The following is an 18,899-nucleotide window of genomic DNA, read 5'->3' as shown; positions in this document are numbered from 1 at the left end:
CTGGAGATGGAGCACGTGGTGTCCACCGGTACACTCGCGGCCTTCCGCGAGAGGTGGGCGCCGGAGGGACTGGAGTGCATCATCACCCCCGGCAACCAAATTTTAATTTGAACCACGTCAAGAGTTTAATTTGTTTAAGTTTATCGGTTTTAGTGCTCGCCCCCCCCCCTCCACCCCATTTTAGCCAGGGGGGAACTTGTATAATTTGTGTTTTTGGTGCCCTCAAAAAAAAACAAGGGGGCACTTGAAAAGTTTTTGGAGTGTGACCCCCCCTTTAATCAGGGGACACTTGATTAATGTTTACAACAAAAAATAGTTGTAGAGCTGTTGCATTGTGAGTCGCTTAGCCAGTCACGTGATATTCACAAGACTCAATAAAACCCCAGTCAGTTGAGTCTAGGTCATCCACGATGAGGTATGCAGTTGTGAGCCTAGTGGATGAATTGGTAATGTGTAGTGTAATTGTTAAATGTTTGTTAATAAACCAACTAATTCTTAATGGCAATGTGTTGCTATGAATTCGTAAGCAAAGAACCAAATGAAGCAAATACAGTACACCACCAAAAAGAAATAAGATAAAAATGGAATGAAACGTACTCCATTGGGCCGGATCTTGCTGGAAAAATAACAAGTGTCTGAACGTCGCACGCCGTTATTAATGCGCAAATCTGCCAGCAAATTCGGGATTAAGAGATACGGCGTGAGCTATGAATCTTCAGAACTTGCTGGTTGATTTACGCCGCTCCACTGTTTGAATTGCATAAATGGCATTGCAATTTCCAAGTTACTTTTAAGAATTTGCTGGATTTGCTCATTAATTGTCCATTAAACTTGTTGCAGAAAGTTAGGGCTGGAAGTTAACAGCATAAGTACCTTTATTAACAACATGGTAACCATTCAACCTCTGGCCCAGAAAGGGAACATTTTAAGTGTTCAATCTCATTCCTGCATGTAGTCAATTGTTGTTAGAGATTTTAAAAATGTCAAATTTAAAAATCTTTTCTTACTTTTCCTTTCTGTTTCTTTTCTCCCTCTCTCTTATTCCAATTTTTCTTTCCTTCTCTTTCTGTACCTGATTTGACTCCATTTCACCCTCCTTCTCCGTTGTTCCTCAATCCTTAAATTTCACTGGTTAAGGAGATACACTGTTGGACCCGCTATTCATTGAGGTCCCGGATGCCCCGTTGCCCTCACCACTCCGTTATCAGCTGGCACTTCCAGCAAGTTATGGTGGAAAAACATTTCAAACTGAAGGGTGCAGGAAAAGATTTAATGGTGCACGCTACGAGATGCCCCGCTCCAGCAAAACCCGGCCCACTGTATGGTAAAGAGATAAACTCAAATCCCACTGTGTCTTAAAGACATAACATATATCAATGTTAAGGATAAAGGATGCAACTTGGAACAACTGCAAAATAATTGAGCTTATTAGCTCATCAGTTTTCTGGCATGAAATTCCTACCAGCTGAGACGAAGTAACAGTAGATCCTGGACCCCAGCCTAGCACTCAAACATTCCTCCAGATTACAAGATAAACAAAAACTCCCCGAATGCAAGTTTCAAAATCCCCAATACGTACATGCCAGAAGCAAACAAAAGTTGAGGAGTAAGGGGACACATGCAAATAAAATGAAGTCATTTTCAACTTCATTATCTGGGGGCAGATAGCTGGCTGTTGTAGAACCCGTTTAATTTTCATTCCATTAATTTCAATGGGATTAAAACAGGGCGTCTACTACAACGGGCAGTTGATCCACTCCACCAGGTTACTGCCCTGGCAACGCAGTTCAAAATGACCCCCCAATGTGTCTGCTCCAAGACTGTGTTGTTTTTGGAAAGTGAAGAGGGATGGAAGTCATCTAACAGTCATTGGAAATGTTTGATTCAATCAAGCAGAAAATATTGGAATATACTTTTCAAAACTCCAACTAGATACCTTTCTTGCAAAACCAAAGTAATTATTGTGAACAGAATGAGTCAGAACATAATTGAGCAGCATTTTAATAAAGGCCTTTTCCAGGCTGAAAGTAGCATTCCTGAATAAAATGTATTTGCTTTCCCCTAATCAGTTCTCCAATACCAAGAGGCTGAAAGTTCTCCTCGGAGAATGTGGGAATTGGGTATTGTAAGTGGTTAAAATAATTTCAAATTCTAAACGGCTCGAATCAGATGATTGTATTGTGTCTGCTGTGCATTACGCACCAATCAATCTCAATGAGATTTACAATAAGAAAGAGTACATTGTTTCCTATTCATTAGTTTGCACTTGACACCATTCTTAAACCATACAGTGATTGTTGGTTTCAACTGTTCCAACAGCCAGTTCTCAACAATGCTGAATGGAGTAGTGTATTACAGCATATTATCTATTTTAAAAAGACTATACTCCGCCCAAATTATAATTGTGGGGAGGCTGAAAGGTCAGTCTCTTTGGGAATGCACAGCTGCTAATGTCAGGAACTGTCAATAGCTTATTCAGGGATTATGGATACAAGGACACGACATTTCTACAGGGTTGTCTCCAAGAAGCTGCTTTGCCCCATTTCCTTTCTTGCGAATACTGCCCATAAATGAAGGATTCTTTCTGAATTTGTGTTTGTTTTTGTATTTTTTTAAAACAATGGAAAAAACTGTTGCACCACAGCAGCCCACCAGGGGCAGTGATGGAAAGAGGTTACTCATGGCTATCCAAAAGCCGGAGTAAGCTGCCGCATATTCATTTTGATACCAACAGCTCTTCTAAACTTAAACCAAGAACGACAACACTGTATTTGTGCTTAAATTCAAACCTCTTAATATTTGGTAGTCTGAAAGAGAGCAGTGAAACAGTAAGATGTCACAATACTTTTTTTTAAGATAGAGAAACCGAGGTGAAGAATTTGTAGATAGTAGAAAATAATGGAACATTAAGGGAGGTAAAGAATTCCACAGGTTAGAAGTGCGGGAAGAGCATTAAAAGCAAATGTACGAGCACCCGGTTTGATCTTACCTGTCGAAGAGCTTCCAGTTCTTCACCAGCCACTTTTCTCTCTGACGAGGTGTTCTTTAGATGGCCCTGTGCCAACTCCAGTTCAGTCTGCAGCTTGTCGATCTCTTTATGCACCTGGTCTCTTTCGCTCATGACCAGGCGGTATTCATTCAGCACTGTATCCCTCTCTTCCTTGTACTTCTCTGCATCCTTTACTGCTTTCAGCTGTAAGGTCTTGTATCGGGTCACCTCGGTTTGTAACCGTTCCATTTCCCTCTGGAGCTCTTTGTTCTGTACCGTTGCTTTACTTAATTCGTGCTGTATTGAATCATACCTTTAGAAACAATGCAAAAGTAAACAAAGCTCATTTCTTTTCAATTAAAACAATCACAAAGATCATTTTACTACAACAAATACATTTATCCTCCACTTTTGCTTAATAAGTATTTCAAACAATGCCAATGTTTTTAGTAGGTTTAGTGAAAATACAAAATTTCATGATGAATTATCTTTTAAATCTTACTTTACATGTACCTCTTTCATCACCTACATGCTAGACACAATATTTTCTGATAATATACTTAGTGAAGAAAGTATATAATGGACACCTTTGGAATAATTTAAGATAGCCTTTATGGATGAACACATTCGCAAACAGGATTCAAATCCTGTTATTACAGACAAGTGGTTTTTTAAGTTAGTTTTCACTATATACTTGTCATTCTGTTTCAACAGAATAAGGTACGAGTTGGGGGAAAAAAAACTTTGAAATCTGGTCTCCCCTGACCACACACCAATAGCAGCGTAGGTTATCCTACTCTGTATATATCCTACACTGTATAGCTTCCAACTTGCTCTGGAATGTTTTTTCCCTCGCTATGGGGAACAGTTCAAACTTCTGTTCTGTCCCTCATTGGAGCAACATACCCAAGACTGAGAACTCAGCTGTGTGGAGCATTGAATATGTATCTCACCACTCCTTGACAACATGGGTTGGTGCTGCAACACACTGTACCATTTACCTCACCTCAAAATTCGAACTTCCATTTGGGCTTTACTATGTGCACCAAATCTATAGCTTTACATTTTGCTGTCCCTTAATTTGGGATTTAATATATACTTTTGAAGAATTGCATTGTGTCCTCAAGTCAAAGAGGTGCTGCTGAAGTGGAAGACTGGTAGGGCAGTTATATGTGGAATGCCACAAAATTCTGGAGAAAATATTTCTAAGTTTCACAAAAAAAATGAGATGAAGGGAGAGAGATATGCTGGAAGTTTGAAAGGCTACCATTTAATAAAATAATATGCTAAGAGTGTAAATCACATGTTTTTCTCCACTGGCCTACTATTCTGTTAGGGCTGATAGACATCTGAGCAGATGAAAAGCATGACTAAAGATCATCTCAGACCATCAACGCTCACCCTTTGTTACACAATGTAATATTTGATACCACTCTCCCTTTAGAGTTCAGTTTTCCAAAAAATACAATATTAAATATGTCTAAAAAAAGTTAGAGATTGTCAAAGGATTCCTCTTTGTGCCATTTATATTAGCTTAATACGTCACCTTCCGCACACAATTTTTTTGTTAGGATTTGTACCAGTTTCTAACACAACTATTGTGTGCCAAGTTAGCTCTTCACCTCTTCAATGTGGATAAATATTGTTGCTGAACTGAGGTTTTCTCCACAATAGCAGCATCTGTCTGCTTCATCAGCATCTCATTCTGTTTCTGGAAACGCCTATTCTCTTCTTCCACTCGCTCCAAACGGCTGAGGTCAGTGTTATGGTTGGCAATCTTCTCATTGTACCGTTTTCTTAGTGCATCATAATCTTTCTTTAAGCCTTCTAGCTTGTCCATGGCAGTATCGTATAATTTATTTAGAATCTCAGACGAGCCATTTTCCCTCATAACCTGCAAAACAACCAAAGAAAATTGAATCCATGTACTCCGGCCCAAATCTTAAGAGCTAATATTTTTGTGTTCTTTTTCTAAAAGCTTTAACAGTGCTGGTGGATATTATCACAGTCCAAAATACCCTAAACAACACTTCACAATGTGTTAGTGGCTTTTCTTCTGCCACTGGTTTACTGCATTTCACCAAGATTTTGTTTCTCAATTATTTTCTATACATATCACAAAAAACATAGATAATGCTTCTTAAAAATAAGTTGTTAATATCAGGTCTTTGTTGTTTAGAGTGTGTATGCAATGGATAAACATGCCAGTCCTGTGTGGCTCTGCTGTCCATTATAAACAATTTCTTCCGGTGGGGTTGAGAATAATTTACACTAAAAGTACTCACTCCTCCTCTGCCCTCACCAACTTACCTGCGCCTTTTATGAACCACAGTCAACAAGATACGAAGAAATAAAAAATAATGGGGCTATAGGTTTGAAAATAAATCAATGGGAAACAAAACTTAGATTTCCAGATACAAACTAACCCAATGTCCGCACTTTACAAGGTTTAATTAGAATTATTCCTCTTGGGCCAAAGAGAAAGGCAGTAACTCTGATCTGTACAGACCAGGTAGATTCTAAGTTTGATCCTTTGTTGGTGTTGAGTTGTCTGATCTCGACCAAAGTAGAGGTAAGGATACTGCAACAGGCTGCAGTGCCTAAGGATAAAGGAAAATCGACCACTGCTGATTGTTATGGACAACTTCTGCTAGAATTGTGCGCTATGTAAAAACTGGGTAATAACAGGATCAGGGCTAGCTTTGATGTATTCAACTGCCTGCCGACACTCACTGCCAAGATTCACAAATCAGCAACAGCCACTTGAGCAATGGTTTGGAAAGTGACTGTTAAGGTATTGTACTGTGGTAAGGAACTCACACCAGAATCGGAAGGACTGGGAGGAAAGTGGAGCAAAAAAAGCTCCTTTTGAAGATATTCTTATAAGGAATATTCCTCCACATGTCTGTTCTTTGAATTGGAAGCTCATTCTATGGGTCTTTGCTAACTGGTTGCAGCATTTTGTCTGGTTCCATTTTGACTCAATATCATCTACATTATGCAGCCTAGTATTGTTTCTTGCTTAAAACCTTTAAAAATGTGAGCAGTACAGCAGTGTTCTCCTGTAGTTGAGACTAGAGGAATAAGGTTTTACAATGGACTTACAAAATAACAGCCTTCCAAAGCATTTATTTCCACAGCGCTTGAAAAATGCCAACTCTGGTATGTTTGCAGTATTTCCAATGATAGCCACTCAGTCTCAGCTGTTAGCAGTGATCACAACCTCACTCAAAGTGTGTGCACTGCTAAGGAGAACAGCTAAAGAATCAAGTGTCAAACATATAGCAACGGTAACAATCCCAAACAAAAACCCAGCCACTACGTAGTGAGCTTAGTTTTTTTTTTAAATAGATAGATCAGGGTGCTTACTGTTTGGATTAGTATTTGATGACAGTAATAGTCATTCATTAAACATAGTCTAGAACCAGATGAATTATGAAAGTCAAAAAAAACTTCAATGTAAAACAGTCTAAAGGCATTTTAACATCTGCAGCACTTTTTAAACCAACTCTTGGGGCAGTGGCACCAAACAGACCTGTGTGTGTTGCTTTCTTCTGTTTATAGGTTGTCCTGTACTTCCATTCTCCTGTAGGACCATTGAAAGCGGACTTGGAAAACAGAGACCTCATCTTCTCTGGATTCACAGGAGACTTGCTGCCCATTTTCCAAACCAGCCTCAAACGGGTTTACAGGAGGCACAGAACAGTATAAAGGATACTTAAGATTTTTTTTTAAAAGATCAATTAAAAAAGAAATGTTGCTGTGAACAGATGCTAAGCTGACCCAGTGAGACACGGACCAACTCAGCAAGTTTAATAGACCAACGAGAGAGGGTGTTTCCCAGTGGGATATAGGGTGGCAACAAACTGGGTCTCTGCTGCGATCAAAGAAAGAAGGGAGAAAGACATTATATAGCGTCTTTCACAACCTCAAGACGTTTCAAAGCGCGTTACAGCCAGTGATGTATTTTTGAAGTGTAGTCACTGTTGTAATAAAGAATAGGAAATGGTCAGCCAATTTGCGTACAGCAAGCTCCCACAAACAGCAATGCAATAATGACCAGATAATCTGTTTCAGTGATGTTGGTTGAGGGATACGTAATAGCTAGGATACCGGAAAGATCATCATCATAGGCAGTCCCTCAGAATCGAGGAAGACTTGTTTCCACTCTTAAAATGAGTCCTTAGGTGGCTGAACAGTCCAATACGAGAACCACAGTCCGTGTCACAGGTGGACAGATAGTCGTTGAGGGTAAGGGTGGGTGGGACAGGTTTGCCGCACGCTCTTTCCGCTGCCTGCGCTTGATTTCTGCATGTTCTCGGCGATGAGACTCGAGGAGCTCAGCGCCCTCCCGGATGCACTTCCTCCACTTAAGGCGGTCTTTGGCCCTGCTGTAAGGCTGTAAGTTTATAATTGCTAGTGCCACCGAATCCAAACGATCTATGCATCAGGAGCGGGCAGTACTGCACTAATGTAAAAGTGCCCTAATATTGAAACATACCGGGTTGACGAATAAGTCAATTCAGGCAAGAAATTATCTCCAAAACTACACTGAAGACTGCAGTTCTCTAAATAGGCATCAGATGGTGCCACACTCAAACCAGTGGAGTAACCAACTTCCAAGCATTAGAAACCAATGTACAGCACACATCAGAAAACAAATGGAACAGGAACATCTAAATGTCAACTTCACTGAGCCAAGCTAAACATGCCTTTCACCAGCAGTTTCAACCATGCCTAAAGGTCTGGTGCCAGAATAAATGTTGTTTTTAAAGATGTGATTGCATTTTCTGGGTGCTCAGTATCGGGGTTCACCTCAAAATTAAACTACTTTAACCACTAAAGATTATAAAAAACATAATGGGAACCTATTTTCCAACATTTGGATTAATCTGCATATGGGTCCCTTTCCAGTTGCACTTCATAAAGAACACTGTAAATGAGGAATTATACTGGATTTTAAAAATCTCAACCCCTTACAAACCTTGTATTAATTTTTGTTTGAATTGAACATGTAGTAGATATTATTGTTTGATACCAGGCACAATTCAAATATGGTCAGCTACAATGAAGCGACGTGCATTAACAGGACAACAGTATTATGATGCAACAGCTTATTCATGTTCTTATTTTCCTGTAAACACTTATCTCATTTTTCTCCCCACGCCAAAGTCTGATAGGCCCTTGAAAGGTTTTGCTTGTGCCAAGGATGATGGAAAAGCTCTGAGTACTTTCACATTAACTCAACTATCACAATTAGCGTGAGGGCAAACTCACAGGCGGAATGCCTGAAAAGCAGGAAATGGAGCTTCCAGATCACAATCAAATTTTCCTATAGTTTTCCCTTGTGTTTTTGCTGTGTATATGTGCAAGTGAGAACATGCAAGTATGGAAATTATTAAGTTGTTAAGATATCTGTATAACAAGAACTAAGATGTAGTATGCAGGAAAGGTGGTCATAACATGTTTTTTCTGTGGCCTTCAAGGAGAGATGTCGGTGCTGGGAAATGGAACACATGCTTTTCCCTTTGACACCTAGTGTCAGAAACAACCAATTTCAGATTAAACCTTCCCTCAAAACTCCACTCCAACAATATGCTTTAACCGCTAGTCTCAGCATAACTCCACCAGTATGAACACGCTTAATTCCCACTAAAGACATCTACAAGAGATCGGAGTCAGATTTTTAAGTCGGTAGCGTGGGGATTCTAAGCTGTCAACCCACGGAAGTGACAAATAGATTAAGACAGAACAAATAAATATCAGATGGTAGCCTTGTGGCAAGTAGAGAGTTTAGACCTTCATCGCATCCCATCTCAGCTACATTCCAATGAAAGAAAATTTTCATGGTTATTACATTGGAAAAGGCCCATCAGGTTCATACATATTTGCCCCTCGTTTCTGGCAATTTCATCCCATTTACCAACCGACCCTTCCCCAACATCACCACCCCCCCCAAAAAAATCTCATGGGAGGAAATACAAAGACCTCCAGCTAATTAGGGAGCCCTCTGGCAAATAATCTTCTACAACTCCTCACAGTCAAGCCGAGAGAAATGCCCAACCTACAAGTTATTATCCAGAAATACATTTACAATTGCGAGACCCCCAAGATGGTGACCTACTCCTCGGTTTAGTTACTCCAATTTTGTTTTTCTCTTTTCATGCCTCTCTTGTCTTAGATTATTTCTGTTTCTCAAGTCTCTGATTTTCTCTTTGTTACCCCGTGCCTTAGATTGCCCTCATGTTGCTTTGCTGGAGTGATTTCCCTTTGCTGCCTTGTCTACCTTCTTGCCCACCTAAATGAAGGGTATCATTCGGGACATGCTGGGATGTCAGTACCAGCTGTCACTGCAGTGTCACACAGAGAAGCGATAATAATCACGACTGCAGAGTTTGCCAGACAGGATCTTCAGCTTCTGAATCAATGTTGGCTGTTGTTTACACTGTAATTCAGGCAGGTGATTTCACAAGGTTATTCCTGAAAATCTATTCCATTATTTTACCCAGTATTCATGCAAGACTGATGGATTTGTAGTTTCCTGGACCTGTTTTACTACTTGTTTTGAAAATGAGCATCACATTAGCTTCTAACGGGCCTTCTTACTGTTAATCAACTCCACCATAATTATCAACACCTTGCAGACCTCGTTCATTGCCTCTCCGAATTTAAGGATAAATATTATCCATTGTTGGGAATTTATTTGCTTTCAGCCCTTTACTTAATCTAAAAGTTTAATCTCAGTTAGATGGTATTTGTTAATTCTATTTAGATTATCGCTGTTTAGGGAAAGCATGTTGTTCATGTCTTCTCCAGTGAACACTTGAAGATTGTCATCATTTAGTATATTATTTGCGTTAAAATTCCCATGGTATTATTTTAGGAAAAGCAGGATATTTCCCCAGTGCCCTAACCACTAATCCTCCCTCAACCAATAACACCAAACTATGCATTCATTCATTTGCCATTTGAGACCTTGCTGTGCACTAAATGGCTACCACATTGAACTACGTAGTAACAGTTCGAAGCAATTTGTGAAGCATTTTGAAACATTTCTTGAGATACAATGAAGCATTATATAAATGCAAGTTCATTTATTTGTGGCTCAGTTGGTAGTATTCTCACCTCTGAGTCAGAAGGTTGCGGGTTCAAGTCCCACTCCAGAGACTTGAGCACAATGAGCTGACACTCCAGTGCAGTACTGAGGTTTGCTACACTGTAGGGAGGGGAGAGATGTTAAACTGAGGCCCCATCTGCCCTCTCAAGTGGATGTAAAAGATCCCATGGCACTATTTCGAAGAAGAGCAGGGAAGTTATCTCTGGTGTCCTGGCCAATATTTATCCCTCAATCAACATAACAAAAACAGATTATCTGGTCATTATCACATTTGCTGTTTGAGAGCTTGCTGTGCACAAATTGGCTGCCACGTTTCCTACATTACAACAGTGACTACACTTCATTGGCTGTAAAGCACTTTGGGACGTCCTGAGGTCATGAAGGCTCTATATAAATGCAAGTCTTTCTTTTGTCTTTCTATTCTTTAGTAAGCGGCATTTACTTAAATCTCAAGATACACCTGCCATGCTCTTGCTGGTTAAAGGTTCATAAGACTAGTTGTGATGTGGAGTCCTTGTCCCAACTATAAAAAAACAAAAAGCAAGTAGAAGATGCTGAACCATGAATCAGGTAGCAGTCAGGTCTGCTCGGCAAATCCTAGGGGAACCAGAAAGTAGGAAATAGAAAACAAACACAATTGCAGTCTCTAGGGGTGGAGAAGGGAAATTTGTTTACAATTTAATCAGGAAATCTGTTTTTCAGGACACTGCACATTATGTAACAGTTTGCAGGTTAGCTTGAAAATAGAACTCTGCTTTAACTAGGTTAATAAATTGCAACAGTTGAGAATGTTTTAGATATATTTGATAAAGATGGATCCTGTGCTGTAGAAATCAAAACTACTAGTTCTACAACATTGAATGCTTCCCATGAGAGGAAATATATGTGAAAGTGATCAATTTTCTAACTACCCTAGTCTTTAAGTTTGGCTTATCCTGATGTTAATAACTAACAGGGAATGGAAGATTGTAAGTCATAATACTTCCGCACAGTAGGCTTAGGAGTAACAACAGAAAACAGGATCTGAGATCTTAATCGTAAGAGACTGCTCTGTCCCATTCAATAGCCACACCATCAATCTCAAGTTGGATGGAGCCAGATGTTTATACTCATCTTATATATAGGATAGCAGATGCATTCTAATTCCATAACTGGTTCTGAGGCTGAGGAAATCATAAGGATACACTCATTAGTTCCATGCAACCGCTTCAACTAAATCTTTTGGCTTCGTGGCTTCCCCCAAATGAGGTGACCAGGTGCAATGCTTTGGTAGAAGCCTTCCTGTACAGCAGCGATGGATGGTCACTTTTCAACAAGTAGTGAAAAGTCATGGAGATATTACATGCTGATGCAGCAATTTGCTCGTCTATGTGTTCACTATCGAAGTATACTAGCCGTGCAGTGATATAATTCAATGTTTCTTTTTCTGTTACAAAGGTAAACTTGAAAAAAAAACCTTTTGGCCAAAATTAAATCATTCTACCTAATAGAAAACAGTGCAACGGAATCAATAGGTCTGTGCAATAGTGTTGCTTTGTATGGTATCAGAACAGTAAGTGCCAATTTCAAAATAATCAACTGCAAGCTAATCAAAGATAATCTATCCACATCTGGTGCAAATTCTGAGTTTAAGAAGCGAGTTATCCTCCATGTGTACTGCATATTATTAACAGTATATACTCCAATTTGGTAAGATTTAACTCACTTAAGAAATTGCATTTATAAAAAAAATCTAATTTATGCACATATTAAGCATTGAAAAACATAAATGGTCCTGTAACTTCAGAAACTTTCCAAAATGTGAAAAACAAGCTTTGGAAGGACAAAACTTCGCTTGTGTAGTTCACAGTGACCTTTGACTTTCGCGCCTGTCAAGTGGTTACTCTGTTTGCACAAACTTTGATTTTGATTCCTAAGGTTTAGTTTTAACTTGGAGTTCAGGAATTGTTTTTCACAGTCAAACAAAGTCAGCTCCACTCACACTTTTGCTTATTTTAATGCACAGAGGCTGGTTTTACAAACTAAGCTCTTTTCTTGCATCAAATGAACCATGGACTTAACATTTCCAAGAACCTTTGCCACATCGCTGCTTCAGTCCTTTCTTTCCAAACTATGAACTTTTCTATAAAATCTCCCCCTTGGAGATGTGTCAGCTAAATGTTTATATATAGTTCCAAAATGTTCACTTCATTCAATTTGCAAAGGCTTTCTTTTTCTAATCTGAACTTAAAAAGCATTCATCAAACAAGTAGCATTGTCCTTCATGAATAGAAGCTGTGAACCTGAATAAGCAGGCTTTATTCAATCATTCCCTTGGCCTTTAAGTGTCTCAGGCCTGAAGGGAAAAGTCATCTATTACAGCTGCTCTAAAAAACAAAGCTGATGCATCACTATCAGGAATAAAAACACTACCCTTCACTATCAGTCAACCTTAAAAGCAGCAGTTTTACCCCTATTTATTTTATATACATATATGTCAAGCCAAGTAAAGCTTTCTATTTACTTCAGCTCATACACTTAGCATTCATGACAATGATAAAAAGACTTGAAAATCACCTGATGGTTTTCAAAGAGCACTACACTAATAAACTGGTAATGCAAATAAACATATCACCCTTATGTTTTCTTCCTCTTTGATTAACTACAACAAGAATTCAGGGAACATACTTATCAGAATGCATACATTCCAAAAATTGCATTTGCAGAATAATCATCATCTGGAATTCGGGAAATAGCCATTTGTTCAAATGCAGAGTTTTATATTTAACATACAAGGGGAAGGAAAGTCCAGGTCCTTGTCTTTTGGTCCTCCACCATCTTAGAGAGAAAAATAATGTACTTACAAGAATCTAATTTGATGTCTTTCAATGTTGTCAGCTGAAGAGAGATTTGCAGTCATGCCTCCCTCCCTGGTAGGTTTCACTGATGTTAGTACAATTTCTCAGGGTTATATTTGTCCAGATTGACTCCTGGACTGGTTTTTAATGGAGTCACTCGAGGTCGCACAGCCATCACGGAGCGGTCTAGTACGGAGGGAGTTCGGATTTGATTTGCGAAACGGCACTAAATGCAAGGCTCACTATGCAAAATACAGTGACAGAATTGGTCTGGAAGCAAATTCTGCATGCAAATTTCATCCAATTAACCTCTCCCAGGTAAAATCATCAGCTTCTTAAAAAAATATAGAAGTTGCTTCCTGGAATGATTTTTCTGATTTTCCATTTGGATATTTCACAACGTCTCTAGGTGGAGCTGATACTATTCCTCGTGGAGTAACGAGGAGGATAGAACTCAGGTTTATATCTGTCACTGCCACAAAGCAAAATCCTGAATTTAGCCAGCACTTATTTGAGATGGATGAGCAATATAGGCAGTAAATGCAGAATAGTGTTGGGCACAAGGGCACCATAAAAAGAAGCAGCACTAGAAAAAATATATAAGGTATTAAAAAAAAGTCAGAAACACATGTGTACAGATTATTGTGTAAAAGTTTAAGATTTTATTAAAATAACTACTTCAGGTAGAATATTACTAAAGAATACTTTAATGAATTATTTAAAGGATAATTACAATTTGATAGATCAGCCTATATAATAGAATGATTTAAAATTAATGCTTTGACCATTGTGTACCAATCTTCCCTGACACTTTATAGAAAGCAAACCTATTCTTTCTCTCATTATTCAGCCTCAACAAAAATGGTGTATTGAATTATTCAACCCCTTTCACAAAGAACAGGATTCTACTAAGTCCTAAAGTGGCTATACTTGGCAGTGTCTGGCAGATACATAACACCACTGAAATTCAAATTTATCAGGTTACACAATTAGAAAAATAAAGCCTTTTTCATGATGGATCACAACATTTGGTTCTTGAAAAGTGCACTTAGGGTGCAGAAAGATATACTACAAGGAGATATCCTATGGCAATGTGCAAGGGTGCTCTATGAACTGGAGTGTGGTTTCTTATGGTTACCACAGCCCCACTCAATCTGAACGCAATAGCAGTTCATCCATCATTGTAATGCAGCAAACTTAGCAAAGTAACACAAGGTGAAAATATTGCATAGCTTACTGATACTGAAAGAGGCGGGGCCTCACAAACATTACTATTTACTGCCGAGGTCATTAACTCTGTTTCTCTCTCCACAGATGCTACCTGACCTACTGCATATTTCTAGCATTTTCTGTTTTTATTACTAGTTACTTAGCGCTTTACAAAACTTGCTTCAGATACAAGTAACAGTTTAATCTTCCCTTCTTAAAACTCCTTATCTCGGTTATCAATATTATATACAGCATATATGTTTTGTCTTGCCTCCCATGGTGGATTTATAAGGAAAGTATTTGCTAAGGAAAGGAAGAAGAAAGAAGTTGCATTTATATAATGCTTTATTGTGCTTTCAAATTGTCACAAATCACTCCACAACCAGTGAATTACTTTTTGAAATGCAATGAGCAAACATGGTGGCCAATTTTCACATAGCAAGGTCCCACAAACAACAACATAATAATCTGTTTTTGGTGCTGTTGGTTGAGGAAGCAATGTTGGTCAAGTACAGCAAGGATAATAGTGCTATGAGATTTTTTTATGTTTACCAGAGCAGGCAGATGGAGCCTTGGATGACATCTCATCTGAACAAAAGCACCTTCAACAATGAATGCAGCACTGCCTCAGTACTGCTCTGAAGTGTCAGAGTATATTAGATGCTTAAGTCCATAGTGGGACTTGAACCCCCAACCTTTTGATTCAGAGGCAAGACTACCAGCAAAGCCAGACTGCAAAAGTTGTAAGTATTTTTATTCATTTGCTTATTCTTCTCCCTCCCTAAAACCTTTTCTCTCAGTTACTTACATGATATCTATGCTCCCTCTTAGTTGCCATGGTGAATTTTCAGTTCTAGCTGAAGCTGTGGTTGGTGCACTGGAACCAGGACAGTTCGTTCCTACAGCGTAGTCTCAAATAATCAATACAGCAAGGCCTGATTGGCTGGCTGAGCAACTTGAAGCACAAATTCCAAACTCTACATCAAAGCAACTCCTACACATCCTCCACTGCCCAAGGGCAAACATCGGAATTTTAGTTTAGAATGTTTACATAATGGATTAAACGATATAAAAGTTAAACTGCATTTTGTGAGAGAGAGGTGCATTATAGAAAATTTAGCTGAATTTTCCCCACTGCTGCTACTTGCTCTGGATGGTTACTTGTAAATGTTCTGCCTGGTGGTCATGCTACACGAATTATTTGGTTGCACTCTGGATTTCATCGCTCTGTAGGTGAGGAGTGAAGTTGGCAGCTGTCCTGATGTACCATTCATAGAGAGAACAAGTTCTAAAATACTGCACAGAATATTGACAAATATTGAAGCATATTACTTTTTTATTGCTGCTCACTCTTCACAAGATACCTGTAAATTTTCCGTTTGTTTGTCATGTGGTACAAGTGGTTGCGGAGGTTTGGTAATGCAGCTCCGCAGGAGAAGGCATAAAATGACAAAATCGATGAAGGATTTTTCACACTCGCACAGGACATCAACAGAAGCTACAAGTCCTCAGGACTAAGACTCAGTTGACAGAGCCCAGCGTTGACTACAACAGGACTCATGCCCCAGAGAAATGGGCTGGCATATATGGCAGAAACTTCTTGAAGACTTTTTTAATGTACACCTTCCGAGATAAATTAAAGTTAAAAAAAGAATTACATAATTTATCATGTCATTATTTTTGTATGAATATATCTTTTAAGTCTGTGTGTACTAGGGTGTGACAGCTACTGTAGCCACTGAAAGTATTTTTAATTTGAGTGAGTTAAGTGGTTTATTTTGTGCTGGTTCCTGATTGGTAGCTTTTCTGAACAAATGTTTTTTTTCCTCTTTGGTAAATTACTGACAGTGGTATTTGAGCTAATTTAGCGCAGCGCACTTAACAAAAACTGCCCTGTGCCCGAATTAAATATCAGTGATAGTAACTACACAATTTTGTTTTGTCCTATATAAGTGTTCGAGCTGTGACACGCGAGACTTAGATGCAAAGCCTTTAATGACATTGATTAGGGCACTCGGGGGGGGGGGGGGGGGGGGAGTGTTGGACTCAGACTACTGAACTTGGCCTCACTGAGCGTTCCCAAGCCTCAGACACCCGCATCTTCTATTCCCCAACCCCCATCAGCATTTCCGAACAGCAACCCTTCCCCATTTTCTTCCAGGCCTTATCTCCTGCACTCACTCTTCCCCATGTGCCAACCCAGGCCATGCCAGCCCCGTTGCCCCTTGTTTACCGATGGCCCCTGCCTTCCCAGACCCTCCATTTACAAATTCATTCACATGTGTTCCAGCAGCTCCCAGTCTTCTACCTGCCTGATCCTAGTATCGATATTCAACTGAATAGGTGTTGCCCATCACCGTTTCTCTCCTAGCTGTAGGATCCTCAGGATACTGTAGTTTTTCTTAATAGTGTTCCAAAGGTAGCTGTGCCCATTGGAAAAGGTGACTTTTTTTAAATGGGTACGGTGCATTCTTACAAAGTCATAGCAGAAAATGAAATTAATTAACTGCTTGTTGTTTACCCATAGGGTTACCTTTTCTGTCTTTGGAATTTCTGGAATTGTTCCCACCTGCTCTGGATCCGGCAAACTTGAGTTACATTCCAAGAGTTTACATCATCTATGGAGGCTCAACCAGGTAGTGGGCTAAAACTTCCAGATACGACATTGTCCTCTTATGCATAACTCCAAGAATGGGCCAGTGTTACTCTGATTAACTGCAACTCCCAAAATGCAGTTTAAGCCCACTTCCTTGGGCTCAAACTGGAGCTGGTATTTATGAACAGCAAACAAAGAGTCTCACTGTCAATCATCACAAAGACATCCCAGTGTTCTAACCATACAAACAAAAACTCTCCCAGATACAGCCGCTGATTGGAAATCAGATTCAGGAAAATACATTCTCAAAATACCACACTATGCCATGCGCTCAGCACTATTTAGCAGGCAAACCCTGTCAAAAGATGGACTAGCGAGTTATGTTTAACTTTACAACATGGAACTAGTGGGGCTTTTACAGCACTTTGGGTGGCAGCTGTAATGGAAATTATGTGTAGCTAAGATGTGTTCTTACTGCTGGGGTGAGTTATTTTAATAGTTAACAAGCTATTGAAAGGAAAGCCATAACAAACCTTGCAATTTACTGGATTTAATTTTAAAATTCTGTACCCTACTCCTTAGTGTCTCCATTCCTTGGGCCCTTCCACTTACTCCATTTTCCAGCCTCACTGTGCTCTACCTTGCTGGCTCAGAATAGAAACACAGCAAACATCACAACGGTGCTCCATACCCCAGACCAAATTGTCAATAAACCATCAGTGTTCCAAAGGAAAGTATCTGAAGACTTACTATGATGTTCTCGATGTACCTTTATACTGGGTAACAGGGGTGATCAGTGGCAGTCTAAGAGCAAGCATGCCATATAACATCCCCTCTTGCCCACCATTTTGTGGCATTGTGCCACTCTCCCCCCATTGTTCCTATTCCACGTGGCAAAGGGGAGGAATTCCAAACAAAATGGCTGCTCCCCGCAGTTCTGAAATATTACTCATTATCACAGAAGATAAATGAGAGACCATCTTAATCGTGCAATTCAGAAGAATGTGCTTCACCGCTAAACTCAGCTGATCTGTAATGAAAAACATCTAAGAGAGCGTAGTGTGTGTTCAACACCTACTTGTTGCTGCTGGCTGCGAAGGTCAGTGATCTCCTTCTGATCCTCCTCGTGGAGTCTCTTCAGCTCCTCACAGGTCTGTTGGACATGATTGTGTTCCCGTAGCAACTGGGTGTTCTCCCTCTTGATGACCTCCATTTCTTCCTTGAGTTGAGACTGATCATTTCGCAGGCGGCTGTGCAATGTGCTGAAGGAGTAAACAAAAAAAAGTTTGGGGAATTGGGATTTTCTTGTTGCACCATCAGGTAGCTGGTCTAACCTATTGTTTAATGGTTAATAAATGTAGAATGTAATCACTATAAATAATTTACAATTAATTAAAAGCAGGGCCTCCACTTTTCAAGCTAAGTATGTACTTGTTTATTTCAGAAATAATGACTTCTGTTCTCTTCATACTTCACTGTAAAGGTGAATCATCTGTAAACAAAGAATTTTACTGGAAGACTGATGAGAACGAATTGATGGATTACAAGATAATGGACTTCATGTTTTAAGTGCGGTGGCTGTTGAATTTCCACAAAATATTAATTTCAGCATCATAAATGATTCTGAAGTCTTATCCCTTAGAGAAAATCTAAGAAAATGACAATCTCGCCGGGCCAGATGGTTTCTCGGTTTCAGTTCTTGGATGGTCAAGTTGAAAGAAACACCTTCGCAGAAGTAAAGCTGCCAAATTGTCATGGATATCTTTATTAGTAGAATTATTAATCTTGTATTACAAAAATGTACTGCAGGTTGAACCTCCCTTATACAGAACTCCCTTATCCAGAACCACCTGTCGTCCAGAACCATTCCCGACCGGGTGGCGCATGGGCAGAACTCCGATATGAACAAATTGAATCCTTCCTCGCTGCCGAATCCCGCAATCGCTGGCCTGACCCTGCGATCCACCGCCCTACCACCTCCCCCCCCCCCCCCATGATCTCTCTGCCGCAATCTCAGCCCCAAGTCAGCCAGCCCCGATATCTCCTTGCTCAGTACCTGTACCATCCAATTTAACATTACCACCCCTCGTCCGGAAAAATCCCTTATCCAAAACAGGCCAGGTCCCGAGGGTTCCAGATAAGGCAGGTTCA

At 39.7% G+C, this 18,899-nt stretch overlaps 1 protein-coding gene across 7 annotated transcripts in view; it reads right to left on the bottom strand.

Annotated features, from left to right (window-relative positions):
- dlg5a (discs, large homolog 5a (Drosophila)) overlaps positions 1-18,899 on the bottom strand; it is a 240,416-nt gene that overhangs the window by 75,406 nt on the left and 146,111 nt on the right. For all 7 annotated transcript variants that reach the window (XM_070865668.1, XM_070865671.1, XM_070865669.1 and 4 more), the window contains exons 6-8: positions 17,827-18,010; positions 4,612-4,883; positions 2,990-3,302 (exon numbers count right to left, since the gene is read on the bottom strand). In XM_070865668.1, the coding sequence (XP_070721769.1) occupies positions 2,990-3,302; positions 4,612-4,883; positions 17,827-18,010 (769 nt within the window). The remainder of the gene's footprint in view (positions 1-2,989; positions 3,303-4,611; positions 4,884-17,826; positions 18,011-18,899) is intronic.

The sequence above is a fragment of the Pristiophorus japonicus genome, chromosome 22 (assembly GCF_044704955.1).
Source record: "Pristiophorus japonicus isolate sPriJap1 chromosome 22, sPriJap1.hap1, whole genome shotgun sequence".
Classification (NCBI taxonomy): domain Eukaryota; kingdom Metazoa; phylum Chordata; class Chondrichthyes; family Pristiophoridae; genus Pristiophorus; species Pristiophorus japonicus.
This window is presented reverse-complemented; position numbering and strand designations above follow the sequence as displayed.